Genomic DNA, 16,927 nt, shown 5'->3' on the forward strand with positions numbered 1-16,927 from the left:
CACACGAGAATACGGATCAAAACAATTTTCAGTGTTTTTATCCATAGAAATTACAGTGAGACCAGAATATGAATTACCCAAAAATCTAGGTTAAGGCAGCGACTAGAAAAATTAACTTAACAGTAATTGATGACTTATCATGTTGTCTTGGTTCCTTGTTAACTACTTTTTAAATACTATTTGTATTTATTTTGTACTCTTCATTTATTACAAAATTATTTATCTTGTACTGTTTATTACAAAATTATGTATTTTGTACTGTTTATTACAAAACAACGTTTTATTATTGTAGAGTTGTTAAGTTTTAACTTGATTTCTTCCTTGCAAAGCACTTGGAAGACTACTAAACAGTTTGCCAATCAAACTAGGCTAAAAAAATTTCCGCGTAGTTGCCAAACTGTAAAAGTATCTTAAAGATATCATGTCATGAGTAGTATTTGTGCTGTGTTTCGTCAACATTTTAACCATGTGTAACTCACTCCATAACATCAATATGGCAACAGTGTATATCAAAGTACTCTGTTTTTTGTGTAGCAAGAAGTCAACTTACATCTCTCGACCTCTAGTAGTTTAGTTTATTTATTTATTTAGCCTGTTTGGCTCACTGCTTGAGACATGATCTCATGTAAACCTACAGTTGTTATGAATTACAGAATCAGTAGGACAGTTAAATTTTAAAGTGTGATTACAATTGTACACAATATTATTTTATTAAGTTTTGTACTTTACGTTGATACAAGGCTAAAAGCTTGTCCTTATGACAAATTTGATGATGGTGATTATTATTATTATTATTATTATTATTATTATTATTATTATTATTATTATTATTATTATTATTATTATTGAAAAAAATTGTACTTACAATTAAAATCAAAGTTTGGGATCAATGTGATTGTTATTTGTTTATTGAGAAACGTCATGTGTTATATTCTTATTAACATACCTAAATATGTGTTTATTGGCGGCTATAAATAAATTACATGTGTACGTGTATAGAGAGACAGGGAAGAAGTAAAATTGGAAGATTTGAGGAAAGAGGTAAAATTGGGAAATTTTAGGGAAGAGGTAAAATTAGAAGATTTTAGGGAAGGGTTAAAATTAGATTTTAGGAAAGAGATAAAATTGAAAGATTTTAAGGAAGAGGTAAAAATTAAAAGATTTTAGGAAAGACGTAAAATTAGAAGGTTTCAGGGAGAAGTAAAATTAGAAGATTTTAGGAAAGAGGTAAAATTAGAAGAATTTTAGGGAAGAGATAAAGTTGGAAAATTAGGAAAGAGGTAAAATTGGAAGATTTTAAGGAAGAGGTAAAATTAGAAAATTTTAGTTAAGGGATAAAATTGGAAAAATTTAGGGAAGAGGTAACATTGAAAGATTTAAGGGAAGAGGTAAAATTAAAAGATTTAAGGGAAGAGGTAAAACTAAAAGATTTAAGGGAAGAGGTAAAACTAAAAGATTTAAGGGAAGAGGTAAAACTAAAAGATTTAAGGGAAGATGTAAAATTAAAATATTTAAGGGAAGAGGTAAAACTAAAGGATTTTAGGGAAGAGGTAAAATTGGAAGACTTTAGGGAAGTGGTAAAATTAGAAAATTTTAAAGTGTAAAGTTGACAGAAAAGAGGAGAAATTAAACGACGAGACACACAAAAAAACCTTTCAATCAAATACCAATATATGTTCTCGTTTATTTATTTTCAAATGTTATATATATAATATTACTTATTTTGTCTCTTTCTTTTAGGGGGTTATGCCACTGTTGGTGCAGCGGCTTTCTCAGGGGCTGTTACTCATACAATATCAGTGTCTGTGATAGTTTTTGAGATGACTGGACAAATCACGCATATTATTCCTATCATGGTAAATAGTTTTGTCTTTTTCTGCTCATTTTAATAAGAATTTATTTCAATATATTTACAGTTGAGTTGGGTTGAATTTGAAAAATGAAATCTTCAAGTTTTACTTCTCACGATTATGCTGGTTAGGCTAAAGGAGACGATGATGATGAGAGATGAGTAAAATGGTGGAATGAAGAAAGTGGGAGGAAACCGGAGAACCCCGAGAAAACCCACGAACACGGTGTTTGTCCACCACAAAGTCCACACGGCGCGAGCTGAGATCGAACCAGGGACCCCAAGCACCGGAGGTGAACGCTCTACCACTGAGCCACCGCGCCCCGGGTTGAATTTGAGTTGAGCGTCCCTTTCAGCAGCGAGGCTATATGAGCGTGGACCTACTAATTAACATGGAATCCGAACTACATGAGCTCCCGCTGGAAATCGAACCCGGGTCTCCCGAACCCGAACTATGAAGTTAAAAAAAACATGAAATTACTTCCCGGCGGACCGGATGTAAAGACATGAAATTACTTCCTTAAAGGATTCAATAAAGACAGTTTATGTTCAACTATTGTCACGTTTCTACAAGATCTTTGCAAATGATAATTATGTGCATTATAAAGCATTACGTTGACCTTACGTTGTTTGTTGGGCCATGAATTTGATTCTTGTGTGGATGCGGTCACACGTTCAAGGACGCACGTATTAAATGAATTAAATTGGTGCATCTCAAACTTGGACAATTGTTCTTCCTTTCGTTCTGTAATGATAACATTGAATATATATATTTTTTTAATTCAAGAATATAATTAATATGATTTATTTTTCCTCACTGATTTTCATTGTGTTTACTTTTCAGATTGCCGTACTCATCTCAAACGCAATTGCGTCGCTCCTTCAACCATCTTTGTATGATAGCATCATTCTCATTAAAAAACTTCCTTACCTACCAGATCTTTTACCTTCGAGTTCAGGTAATTATGCTTCCATTTCATGTATTTATGTATACCACAAGTCATTTTTTTATGTTCTTGTTGTATGCCTTCTGGCCTCTGTTAATGAAAGTTAATTTACCGGTTTTGTTCTGAGTAATGTGGTAAAAAAAATGAAATTTTTGAGTTTTACGTCCCACGATTATGCCGGTTAGGCTAAAGGAGACGGTGATGATGAGAGATAATGGATGAAATGGTGGAATGAAGAAAGTGTGAGGAAACGGGAGAACCCCGAGAAAACCCACGTACACGGTGTTTGTCCACCACAAAGTTCACTTGGCGGGAGCAGGGTTTGAACCCAAGACTCTTAGCACCAGAGGTGAACGCTCTATCACTGAGCCACCGCGACCTGTAATGTGTGGTGTACTATATAAAGGGTGATTTAAAGTCAGTACAACAATGAATATTTCAAGAAGTAAAACAACCTACCACAGTTTTATTTCCATTGAATACAGTATAAGAATGTACGGTACCATTACATTTCAACGTATGCATCTACATTTTTCACACACTTCTGGAATCTTTTAGGAACAGAATCCACGGCTCTTCTTAGCATCTCAACTGGAACATTTGCAAATACTTCACGGGTATTTTGTTCAAGACTATTAATATCCCTTGGTTTTAACTTGTACACTTGTTCCTTAGCCCAGCTCCCAAAGGAAGAAGTTGCATGAGGTTAGATCGGGGCTGCGTACAGGCCATTCTGTCGGTCCCCGGCGGCCAATCGATCTGCCAGGGAAATTGTCATCAAGCCATGCTCTTACTGGAATTGTGTAGTGGGGTGGAGCTCCATCTTGCATGAACATCAATTTCCTTCCATGTATTTGAATGATAAATGCTAACAGAAATATTGAAAAAACAAGAAAAGATTGAAAGTATTGAAAGAAAATATATTGAAAGTAAAGGTTGATGTGTTGTAGAAAAAATTAAAAAATGCACATATTTAATTTATTAGGCGAAGATTTCTGTTGAGGAATTCCATAACATATGTGAACGAGATAAAATGTCCATTCTTCGAAGGGAAGAATATTTTATGAAAAATATTCGAAAATTTGACCCCCCCCCCTCAGGATACGTATTTTATGAAAACAACATGATAAAAAAAAAGTCGGCTTGGTCCAATTCATTTCAAGCCGTCTTCCCGTGATTATGAGACAGACAATGTCAATATTTTATACTAGCAGAATATCCGTTCTTCGCACGGGGAGAATACGTTTAATTTTGGACATAAAGAGCTGAATTCGGATTTAAACTTCATCTGGAGTGTCACTGTTCGTCTCAGCGACTCCGAAAACTATGGATTCGACACTAATATTGGTCATTTTCGATCATTTTTGAATATCTCCTCCCTCCTCCTCCTCACCGTCAAAGTGAAATGATAAAAACTATCCCAGACCCGAAGCTTATCTATGTTGGAAATTTGATCAAGATTCATCGTGTGCTTCAAGAGTTTTGAAGTCACAAACGTAGCACTTTCATTTTTATTATTCTTATATATATATCTTCCCTCTCCTCCTGCCCTGCCCTAAGTTACACCGTCAAGCTAAAATTACAAAAACCATCCCAGACCCGAACCTCATCATTGTGGCAAATTAGATCAAAATCGGTTGGATGGTTCAAGAAATAAGAAGTGACAAACAATATATATATATGTATTATTATAGACATTACCCCTATTCCTCCTTAAGAAAAGTGGAACTTTCGAAAACGCTGTGATGCATGTCCATGTATTTCTAATGAGAAGCTTATATATCAACTTTCATCTCCCTAACTTAAGGAGCTGCTGAGACACTCTGTTTGGGCATAAATTTTGAACCTCCTCCCCTCTTAGCATACATTATAATCAAAACGACACAGCAGAACTCAGTTTGAAGTAGGTAATCACAATGGCCGAACATTCATGTCATTTCCAACGTTTTCCCGTGATACGATCTTGAATCTAAAGAAAAGAACAAACTATCAAAATTGGCCCTCTTCTCCCCTTAAAAACGAAATTTTTAAATAGCTAGGACACGTGTTCTCTTATTTTTAATGAGGAGTTTAAACATCATGCAGGCACGTAGCCAGAAATTTATTTCGGGAGGGGTTCAATTCAATATGAGGATATATTATATTAACATTTATAAAAATCACCCCTAAAATTAGCCTAAATGTACAGAAAAATCGGGATTTCAAGGGGAAGGGGGGGGTTCGGCTAGAACACACTCCTTGGCTACGTCTTTGACACCAACTTTCATCACCCTAATTTGAGGGAGTCCTGAGATACTCTTAATTTGGCATACATTTTGAACTCTATCCCGTGTTAGGATACGGTTTTTAATCAACATGGCGGCATGATAAAATCCCAGTTTTAGGTAGGTAATAACTATATTCAAAGAAATCATTTAAAACTGTTCAACGTTTTGCCGTGATGCAATATTGGATCTAGAAAAAAAATAAAACTATGCCCTCTCCCCTTCTTCCCTTAAAAGTGGAATTTTCGTATTATCTGGGACACGTTTCCGCTTATTTCTAATTAATAGTTTATAAGCAGAGTTTCATCTCTAATTTGAGGGGCTCCTGAGATACTGTATTTTTGGCCATAAATTTTGAACCTTTCTCTCCTTCTTTGCGATTTGCATTTGAATCAAACTGACATAACAAAACCCAGTTTGAGATAAGTAATAACAATATTCATATATTTATTTTAAACGGTTCAACCATTTTCTCGTTATGTAATCACAAACAAGATCATTTTCATCTTTATTCATAGAGATAAGAAGTGCACGACACGAATATATATTACAATTTTTCACAATTTTTGAATGGATTTGAAAGGAAATTAAAATTACTTATCATTTATGTAATATTTCACCAAAAAGATGAAGTAAAATGAAAATGAAATGAAATCTTTCAGTTTAACGTCCCACGATTATGTCCTTTAGGCTAAGGGAGATGATGATTAAGGCAAGTGAATGATGATGAAAGAATTGGTGGAATGAGAAAGTGGGAGGAAACGAAATTAAATCTTTAAGTTTTACGTCCCACAGTTATTCCGGTTAGGCTAAAGGAGACAGTAATGATGAAAGATGAGTGAAATGGTGGAATGAAGAAAGTTGGAGGAAACGGGAGAACCTCGAGAAAACCCACGAGCACGGTGTTTGTCCACCACAAAGTCCACACGGTGCGAGCTGGGATCGAACCAGGAACCCCAAGCACCGGAGGTGAATGCTCTACCACTGAGCCACCGCGCCGTGTGGACTTTGGAAGAAACGAGAGCACCCCGAGAAAACCCACGGGCACGATGTTGTCCACCAGAAACTTACGTGGCTGGGGATCGAACCAGGGACCACGCGCCCTTGGTAAGCATTCTACCACTGAGCCACGGTGCCCCCCCCCAAAAAAAACAAGATAAAGGATTTACAATATTTATTTATGCTTGGTATAAATGATCATATTAAATTTAGGATATTATGATAAAAAGGCCTTGTGTCCATCTTAAACACAAACTAAATACAACTTTCTTACTAGGCTGTCTATAATCTTTAGTATAAATTACTAAATAATATTAAATTACTAATAATAAATTACTAAATAATACTTGCATAAATAATATTACAAATGATGTAATATTATTTATGATTTCAGTTGGAATAGTAGTCTGAAGAAGGAAGTGATATACTTCCGAAACTGTAACATTTCTAATTAATTTATACTAATGATTATAGACAGCCGTGTAAGAAAGTTGTATTTAGTTTGTGTAAATTTAGGAATTTATATTTGCTTGTTTACTATAAGTTTTGAGTGTAAAAAACTGTTATTAGTTTCCCATTAAGAGTTTTAGATTGATATTATGATGAAATGAAATGTATTTTTGTTTTAATGCTTGCTGTTTTGGAAAGGAAATTGTAGTACTTCGTCCAGGTGAGTTTACGTTAATCACACATTCTGCATACGTAGAGGATCCATTCCAGATATGGTAATCGGCTTGTAATTTCTGCTTGTTAACGTTATTTATTATATTTGTTTCAGTATGATACTTCATTTTCTGTTTGTTTGTACATCAAACTCGTCAATGGTAGAAATATTTTTATACGTTATAAGATTTGGAAATACAAAGTTAGCAAACTTTTTGTGCCACACTGAATTAGGAATGAATTTAGGGACGACTTCCCCTAGCATTGATTTAGTCTTTGATTTATTAACTAATTTGTCAAGAATGCTTCCCGTCCCTACCCAAGGAGTTCATATTCACCTTCCTTATTAAAAGAAAATAAAAATAAAAAAGTGGGGTGACAAAAAAGATTTAAACTCTTTTAAGAGAACTTGGATATTTCGCATTTAGCACTTGGACATTTCTCATTTAGCACATAATTCTGCATCCGTATGTATTGTATTTCACTTCCTACACTCATATTACGTCATAAACACGTCACCATATTCAAACATCTTACTCCCCGGACTTAGCCCCATATCTATTATTATTATTATTATTATTATTATTATTATTATTATTATTATTATTATTATTATTATTATTATTATTATTATTATTATTATTATTATTCCGGGTAGGAAAATTTTTGTCCACGAGCTTTCACGTCGAAAATGGCCTGAAACATGGAGATGCGTTGTTGCCATTATTATTTAACTTTGTTCTGGAATACGCTATAAGAAAAATCAAAGATAGCAACCAGGGCCTAGAGTTGAACGGTATTCACCAGGTTATGGCATATGCTGATGATGTAAATTTAATAGGGGATGATAGGAGAACAATAGAGAGAAATGCAGAGATCTTATTAAACGCTTGCAGGGACATGGGTTTAGAAGTAAATGCAGAGAAAACTAAATACATGGAAGTGCGTCGGAACCGTAATACAGCAAATTATAGATGCGTTAAAATATCAAATAATACTTTTGATAAAGTGGATAGTTTCAAATATCTAGGATCAATATTAACAGAGGAAAATCATATCCACGAAGAAGTTAAATGTCGATTAAAAGCAGGGAATTCGTGTTACTATTCGGTTCAAAATCTCTTGTTGTCGCGAATTCTGTCGAGGAATTTGAAGCTTAAAATATATAAAACGATAATCATGCCTGTTGTTTTGTATGACTGCGAAACATGGTCACTTACTCTGAGGGAAGAACATAGACTGAAAGTATTTGAGAACAAGATCCTGAGACGAATATTTGGACCCAAGAGGAACGGGAATGGGGAATGGCGGAAACTTCATAACGAGGAACTACATAATTTATACGGTTTACCCAACATTGTTAGGGTCGTCAAGTCTAGGAGGCTTAGGTGGGCGGGTCATGTAGCTAGAATGGAAGAAAGTAGAAACGCTTTCAAAGTCTTGACTGGAAGACCAATCGGAAAACGACCATTAGGAAGGCCTAGGCGCAGATGGGAGGACAATATTAAGATGGATCTCGCAGAGATTGGAATACAAAGTAGAAACTGGATGCAGTTAGCTAAGGATAGAAGTCAGTGGAGAGCTTTTGTGAACGCGGCACTGAACCTCCGGGTTCCATAGGCCATAGAGTTAGTTAGTTAGTTGTTGTTGTTATTATTATTATTATTATTATTATTATTATTATTATTATTATTATTATTATTATTATTATTATTATTATTATTATTATTATTATTATTATGGAGTTTAACGTCACGATTATGCACCAAGACTAAGGGAGACAGTGATGATGAGAGATTAATGGAATGAAGGAAGTGGGAGGAAACGGGAGAACCCCGAGAAAACCCACGAGCACTATGTTTGTTCAACACAAAGTCGAACCAAGGATCCCGCACATCAGAGGTAAGCGCTGTACTACTTAACTACTGTGGCCCCTACAGGGTGTTTCAAAACAACACCGACAACATTTGGGGCGTGGTTCCTGGCACCAAAATAAGACAAAAAGTGTAGACCAACCTGGGTATACAAATGCTTCTTTTCGAAGTTATAGGCTGCTGAAAACATGAAAAAATTAATATAAAGGTCATAGCTCCAATACTATGAGACCTATCGTAGTCGGGTCAAGACTTCACTTAGGAACTAATATGTGCCCTATCCAAATATCCTTGTTTCAGAATCCTGCGGTACTTCTGCAACATTTTTTACAGAGGTAGTTAATGAGTACTTCAAATTATATGCTCGTAGTCAAACTGCCTCTGTAAAAATTGTTGCGTGACTACCTTAGGATTCTGAAACATGTATTTTAGGATAGCCCATATATTAGTTCCTAAGCGAAGTCTTAACCCGATTGCGGTAGGTCCCATAGTATGGACCTTTAAAGTTCTTTTTGTCATGTTTTCGGCAGCCTATAACTCCGAAAGGAAGCATTTGTGCACTCAGGTTGGTCTATACTTTTTGTCTTAACTTGGTGTCAGGAATCACCTCCCAAACGTTGTCGGTGTTGTTTTGAAACACCCTGTATATACATAAAACATCACAAACAAAACTGATTTGAACATTTCATACGACATTGATTGCATTCTAAACGCCCTTTAGAGCACGCCGATTTCTTCCCCTTATGTAGAAATCCAACACAGATCGGCATGCTCGGATTTCAAATTTTACTATTGGACGACTTTGCATAAAATATCATCTTACGTTGGATATCAATAATTTTCGTTAAGATACTTCATTATATCGTACAGCAAATCGAGTTACAACAGTATAGCACTTTCTTCTCTAATCTAATTTTATTGTCAATAACTGTCTCGTGCTTATTTTATTTGTACCTAAATATTTGCAAATTTGAAATTTCTCTAGTAGATGTAGTGAATTGTAGTATTAGAGCCCCGTCCCCAAAGCTTAGACCTCTCCTAACAAAAATATAGGTGGAAGTATTTTACAATTACTTATCGTCTTTTCGGGTGCAGAATAATAACCGTTCAATAGTACATAGATGTAGTGGCTTGTAGTATTAGAGCCCCGTCCCCAAAACTTAGACCTCTCCTAACAAAAATATAGGTGGAAGTATTTTACAATTACTTATCGTCTTTTCGGGTGCAGAATAATAACCGTTCAATAGTACATAGATGTAGTGGCTTGTAGTATTAGAGCCCCGTCCCCAAAACTTAGACCTCTCCTAACAAAAATATAGGTGGAAGTATTTTACAATTACTTATCGTCTTTTCGGGTGCAGAATAATAACCGTTCAATAGTACATAGATGTAGTGGCTTGTAGTATTAGAGCCCCGTCCCCAAAACTTAGACCTCTCCTAACAAAAATATAGGTGGAAGTATTTTACAATTACTTATCGTCTTTTCGGGTGCAGAATAATAACCGTTCAATAGTACATAGATGTAGTGGCTTGTAGTATTAGAGCCCCGTCCCCAAAACTTAGACCTCTCCTAACAAAAATATAGGTGGAAGTATTTTACAATTACTTATCGTCTTTTCGGGTGCAGAATAATAACCGTTCAATAGTACATAGATGTAGTGGCTTGTAGTATTAGAGCCCCGTCCCCAAAACTTAGACCTCTCCTAACAAAAATATAGGTGGAAGTATTTTACAATTACTTATCGTCTTTTCGGGTGCAGAATAATAACCGTTCAATAGTACATAGATGTAGTGGCTTGTAGTATTAGAGCCCCGTCCCCAAAACTTAGACCTCTCCTAACAAAAATATAGGTGGAAGTATTTTACAATTACTTATCGTCTTTTCGGGTGCAGAATAATAACCGTTCAATAGTACATAGATGTAGTGGCTTGTAGTATTAGAGCCCCGTCCCCAAAACTTAGACCTCTCCTAACAAAAATATAGGTGGAAGTATTTTACAATTACTTATCGTCTTTTCGGGTGCAGAATAATAACCGTTCAATAGTACATAGATGTAGTGGCTTGTAGTATTAGAGCCCCGTCCCCAAAACTTAGACCTCTCCTAACAAAAATATAGGTGGAAGTATTTTACAATTACTTATCGTCTTTTCGGGTGCAGAATAATAACCGTTCAATAGTACATAGATGTAGTGGCTTGTAGTATTAGAGCCCCGTCCCCAAAACTTAGACCTCTCCTAACAAAAATATAGGTGGAAGTATTTTACAATTACTTATCGTCTTTTCGGGTGCAGAATAATAACCGTTCAATAGTACATAGATGTAGTGGCTTGTAGTATTAGAGCCCCGTCCCCAAAACTTAGACCTCTCCTAACAAAAATATAGGTGGAAGTATTTTACAATTACTTATCGTCTTTTCGGGTGCAGAATAATAACCGTTCAATAGTACATAGATGTAGTGGCTTGTAGTATTAGAGCCCCGTCCCCAAAACTTAGACCTCTCCTAACAAAAATATAGGTGGAAGTATTTTACAATTACTTATCGTCTTTTCGGGTGCAGAATAATAACCGTTCAATAGTACATAGATGTAGTGGCTTGTAGTATTAGAGCCCCGTCCCCAAAACTTAGACCTCTCCTAACAAAAATATAGGTGGAAGTATTTTACAATTACTTATCGTCTTTTCGGGTGCAGAATAATAACCGTTCAATAGTACATAGATGTAGTGGCTTGTAGTATTAGAGCCCCGTCCCCAAAACTTAGACCTCTCCTAACAAAAATATAGGTGGAAGTATTTTACAATTACTTATCGTCTTTTCGGGTGCAGAATAATAACCGTTCAATAGTACATAGATGTAGTGGCTTGTAGTATTAGAGCCCCGTCCCCAAAACTTAGACCTCTCCTAACAAAAATATAGGTGGAAGTATTTTACAATTACTTATCGTCTTTTCGGGTGCAGAATAATAACCGTTCAATAGTACATAGATGTAGTGGCTTGTAGTATTAGAGCCCCGTCCCCAAAACTTAGACCTCTCCTAACAAAAATATAGGTGGAAGTATTTTACAATTACTTATCGTCTTTTCGGGTGCAGAATAATAACCGTTCAATAGTACATAGATGTAGTGGCTTGTAGTATTAGAGCCCCGTCCCCAAAACTTAGACCTCTCCTAACAAAAATATAGGTGGAAGTATTTTACAATTACTTATCGTCTTTTCGGGTGCAGAATAATAACCGTTCAATAGTACATAGATGTAGTGGCTTGTAGTATTAGAGCCCCGTCCCCAAAACTTAGACCTCTCCTAACAAAAATATAGGTGGAAGTATTTTACAATTACTTATCGTCTTTTCGGGTGCAGAATAATAACCGTTCAATAGTACATAGATGTAGTGGCTTGTAGTATTAGAGCCCCGTCCCCAAAACTTAGACCTCTCCTAACAAAAATATAGGTGGAAGTATTTTACAATTACTTATCGTCTTTTCGGGTGCAGAATAATAACCGTTCAATAGTACATAGATGTAGTGGCTTGTAGTATTAGAGCCCCGTCCCCAAAACTTAGACCTCTCCTAACAAAAATATAGGTGGAAGTATTTTACAATTACTTATCGTCTTTTCGGGTGCAGAATAATAACCGTTCAATAGTACATAGATGTAGTGGCTTGTAGTATTAGAGCCCCGTCCCCAAAACTTAGACCTCTCCTAACAAAAATATAGGTGGAAGTATTTTACAATTACTTATCGTCTTTTCGGGTGCAGAATAATAACCGTTCAATAGTACATAGATGTAGTGGCTTGTAGTATTAGAGCCCCGTCCCCAAAACTTAGACCTCTCCTAACAAAAATATAGGTGGAAGTATTTTACAATTACTTATCGTCTTTTCGGGTGCAGAATAATAACCGTTCAATAGTACATAGATGTAGTGGCTTGTAGTATTAGAGCCCCGTCCCCAAAACTTAGACCTCTCCTAACAAAAATATAGGTGGAAGTATTTTACAATTACTTATCGTCTTTTCGGGTGCAGAATAATAACCGTTCAATAGTACATAGATGTAGTGGCTTGTAGTATTAGAGCCCCGTCCCCAAAACTTAGACCTCTCCTAACAAAAATATAGGTGGAAGTATTTTACAATTACTTATCGTCTTTTCGGGTGCAGAATAATAACCGTTCAATAGTACATAGATGTAGTGGCTTGTAGTATTAGAGCCCCGTCCCCAAAACTTAGACCTCTCCTAACAAAAATATAGGTGGAAGTATTTTACAATTACTTATCGTCTTTTCGGGTGCAGAATAATAACCGTTCAATAGTACATAGATGTAGTGGCTTGTAGTATTAGAGCCCCGTCCCCAAAACTTAGACCTCTCCTAACAAAAATATAGGTGGAAGTATTTTACAATTACTTATCGTCTTTTCGGGTGCAGAATAATAACCGTTCAATAGTACATAGATGTAGTGGCTTGTAGTATTAGAGCCCCGTCCCCAAAACTTAGACCTCTCCTAACAAAAATATAGGTGGAAGTATTTTACAATTACTTATCGTCTTTTCGGGTGCAGAATAATAACCGTTCAATAGTACATAGATGTAGTGGCTTGTAGTATTAGAGCCCCGTCCCCAAAACTTAGACCTCTCCTAACAAAAATATAGGTGGAAGTATTTTACAATTACTTATCGTCTTTTCGGGTGCAGAATAATAACCGTTCAATAGTACATAGATGTAGTGGCTTGTAGTATTAGAGCCCCGTCCCCAAAACTTAGACCTCTCCTAACAAAAATATAGGTGGAAGTATTTTACAATTACTTATCGTCTTTTCGGGTGCAGAATAATAACCGTTCAATAGTACATAGATGTAGTGGCTTGTAGTATTAGAGCCCCGTCCCCAAAACTTAGACCTCTCCTAACAAAAATATAGGTGGAAGTATTTTACAATTACTTATCGTCTTTTCGGGTGCAGAATAATAACCGTTCAATAGTACATAGATGTAGTGGCTTGTAGTATTAGAGCCCCGTCCCCAAAACTTAGACCTCTCCTAACAAAAATATAGGTGGAAGTATTTTACAATTACTTATCGTCTTTTCGGGTGCAGAATAATAACCGTTCAATAGTACATAGATGTAGTGGCTTGTAGTATTAGAGCCCCGTCCCCAAAACTTAGACCTCTCCTAACAAAAATATAGGTGGAAGTATTTTACAATTACTTATCGTCTTTTCGGGTGCAGAATAATAACCGTTCAATAGTACATAGATGTAGTGGCTTGTAGTATTAGAGCCCCGTCCCCAAAACTTAGACCTCTCCTAACAAAAATATAGGTGGAAGTATTTTACAATTACTTATCGTCTTTTCGGGTGCAGAATAATAACCGTTCAATAGTACATAGATGTAGTGGCTTGTAGTATTAGAGCCCCGTCCCCAAAACTTAGACCTCTCCTAACAAAAATATAGGTGGAAGTATTTTACAATTACTTATCGTCTTTTCGGGTGCAGAATAATAACCGTTCAATAGTACATAGATGTAGTGGCTTGTAGTATTAGAGCCCCGTCCCCAAAACTTAGACCTCTCCTAACAAAAATATAGGTGGAAGTATTTTACAATTACTTATCGTCTTTTCGGGTGCAGAATAATAACCGTTCAATAGTACATAGATGTAGTGGCTTGTAGTATTAGAGCCCCGTCCCCAAAACTTAGACCTCTCCTAACAAAAATATAGGTGGAAGTATTTTACAATTACTTATCGTCTTTTCGGGTGCAGAATAATAACCGTTCAATAGTACATAGATGTAGTGGCTTGTAGTATTAGAGCCCCGTCCCCAAAACTTAGACCTCTCCTAACAAAAATATAGGTGGAAGTATTTTACAATTACTTATCGTCTTTTCGGGTGCAGAATAATAACCGTTCAATAGTACATAGATGTAGTGGCTTGTAGTATTAGAGCCCCGTCCCCAAAACTTAGACCTCTCCTAACAAAAATATAGGTGGAAGTATTTTACAATTACTTATCGTCTTTTCGGGTGCAGAATAATAACCGTTCAATAGTACATAGATGTAGTGGCTTGTAGTATTAGAGCCCCGTCCCCAAAACTTAGACCTCTCCTAACAAAAATATAGGTGGAAGTATTTTACAATTACTTATCGTATTTTTGGGTGCAGAATAATAACCGTTCAATAGTACATAGATGTAGTGGCTTGTAGTATTAGAGCCCCGTCCCCAAAACTTAGACCTCTCCTAACAAAAATATAGGTGGAAGTATTTTACAATTACTTATCGTCTTTTTGGGTGCAGAATAATACCCGTTTAATATTACATAGACGTAGTAGCTTGTAGTTTTGACCATTTCCCCTCTAAAGTTTGTACCTCTCCCAGCAAAAATTTCTTCCTGGTGTAATATTTCAAATGGCTAAATTTTTAACGATATACATGAACATGTGCTTGAATGATTATAAAGGTTATGAAATGACAAATACACTCGCCGAAAGATATTTTTACATCTTACAAATATTTAATATCACTATCACTGGTTATATATCACATATCCATCTTATATGTTGTTGTTTGTTGAATTCTAGCCTCCCTGTTCACCGCCGAGGCTATATGAAACATGGATCTACAGTAGTTTAAGGTGGAATTTCAAAGGTTTCCCACCGGGAATCGAATCAGGGAACCCGTACACTGAAGGCGCGCGTGCGATAACCACTAGACTAGCGGGAAGTACTACATCTATCCTACAATCAGGTTCGGAACATACCTTTTTCAGAAGATCAGGGATGGCTGTGGCACGTTCAAATCTCAAATCAGGTGACCTCTGTGGCCAGCGTTTGAGTGTTGCAAGCACTTCTGACCTACTTAGTATGATGTAAGCTTAACTAGACTATAGAATAGATGTGTGCCGTGTGATTCGCAGTGGTAATCTTAAACGTATGTAATACATAGAAACTTAATTTGGTAAGTGCACTTTGCATTGTATAATCATTCAAGCTCATTCTATCTCTGTCTATTAAAATATGGCCATTTGTAATGTTTCGTAGATTTGTAAGTACGATATGTAAAAATTGACCCTTGTGGTGCATCATATCTGATATTAGCTAATCATTTATCGAGTTACCCATTTTACCATCTTATTTTTTCTATTGTATTAATATTTACGGAAGTAAGCTTGTATTTAGCTTTTCGGATATCTAGCTTCTTTACTTGGATGTATGGATACCATGTACTCTGCTATAGAGGCATATGTGAAACCAGACTCGGTTAAAAGAAATAAACTTCCTTACTTCTACTGTGTATTTGTGGAAGAACATCTTTTTCTGTAAAACTTGATAAAGGAAAAGTAATCTATAACATAGGTAAGTTATTTATACATTTATGGAGCTTTCTGCAGATACAGCTACAGTTCGAGACTGTTTATAGTGGAAACGTTAACAATCAGAAGTGATAAGACGATTTCTGAAGTCTGCGAGTGTCTACATAAGGTAAGATCGCGACGTTCGCTTGTTGGAACTGAGAAAAAAAGCCTTTAAAAATGTAGTCAAGAAAATAGACCATGCATGAGATTTGACTTTTGGACTTACCGATTGCTTGCAAAACAAGCACTTTTACCTGACCATCTACATGTGCACGGTAGACAAATATTTTTAACATACCTATAGCACGATTTTAACATAATTTTCTTTGGTGCTAGATTTCGCTTAGCATGCTCTTGTTACCTTAATCCACGCTGAAGGGCTTAAGGCTGTAGCCAAGGAACACCATTTTGTAAAATGTATCTAATTGATATTTGTAACGAACCATTGTTAGCGTTACATTTCTTCTGCAAGGTTATTCTAATGCCTCTTTTTCGTGTGTAAATCAATATTATCATTCAATTATCATTTTTATATGTCTGTACAATGGTTAGACATGGGGTCATAGGTCAACTTCATTATGTGTAAAAATACGAAGAAATGGAAAAGAAAGACAAAAAATGTTGGAAACTTTTGTATGGTCACACTGGGACTACTTCGATGTAACCAATGCATAGAACTCTGGCGAATTCCCGAATGGGGATTTTAAGTGGAGGAATCTTTGATCAGCACTTTCCGAGCCCACTAATTTTTCCATCCAAGTAACTCTTGAATTACCTTTAGGACGCTGTCTGTATGTTTCACCCTCAAGACTATTAGTAATCCTCGATAATCACATACGTAGGTACTGGTTTGATTTTGATGACTATATGGAAACCAGTAGACGAACATAAACTTAACCACTATACTATAATTTAATTAATTCTCTATATAGGGTGTTTCTAAAGTCCGAGGCTATAGGCCAACTGTGTTATAAGTAAAGATACGAAAAAAT

The 16,927-nt window shown here is 35.9% G+C and overlaps 1 protein-coding gene across 1 annotated transcript in view; it reads left to right on the forward strand.

Moving 5' to 3' along the window:
• ClC-a (chloride channel protein 2) overlaps window positions 1-16,927 on the forward strand; it is a 109,181-nt gene that overhangs the window by 36,332 nt on the left and 55,922 nt on the right. Inside the window, exons 8-9 of the mRNA XM_081741197.1 lie at window positions 1,741-1,856; window positions 2,694-2,808. Coding sequence (XP_081597323.1) covers window positions 1,741-1,856; window positions 2,694-2,808 — 231 coding nt within the window. The remainder of the gene's footprint in view (window positions 1-1,740; window positions 1,857-2,693; window positions 2,809-16,927) is intronic.

Source organism: Thermobia domestica, chromosome 15, assembly GCF_964235325.1.
Source record: "Thermobia domestica chromosome 15, izTheDome1.hap1.1, whole genome shotgun sequence".
In the NCBI taxonomy this organism is placed as follows: domain Eukaryota; kingdom Metazoa; phylum Arthropoda; class Insecta; order Zygentoma; family Lepismatidae; genus Thermobia; species Thermobia domestica.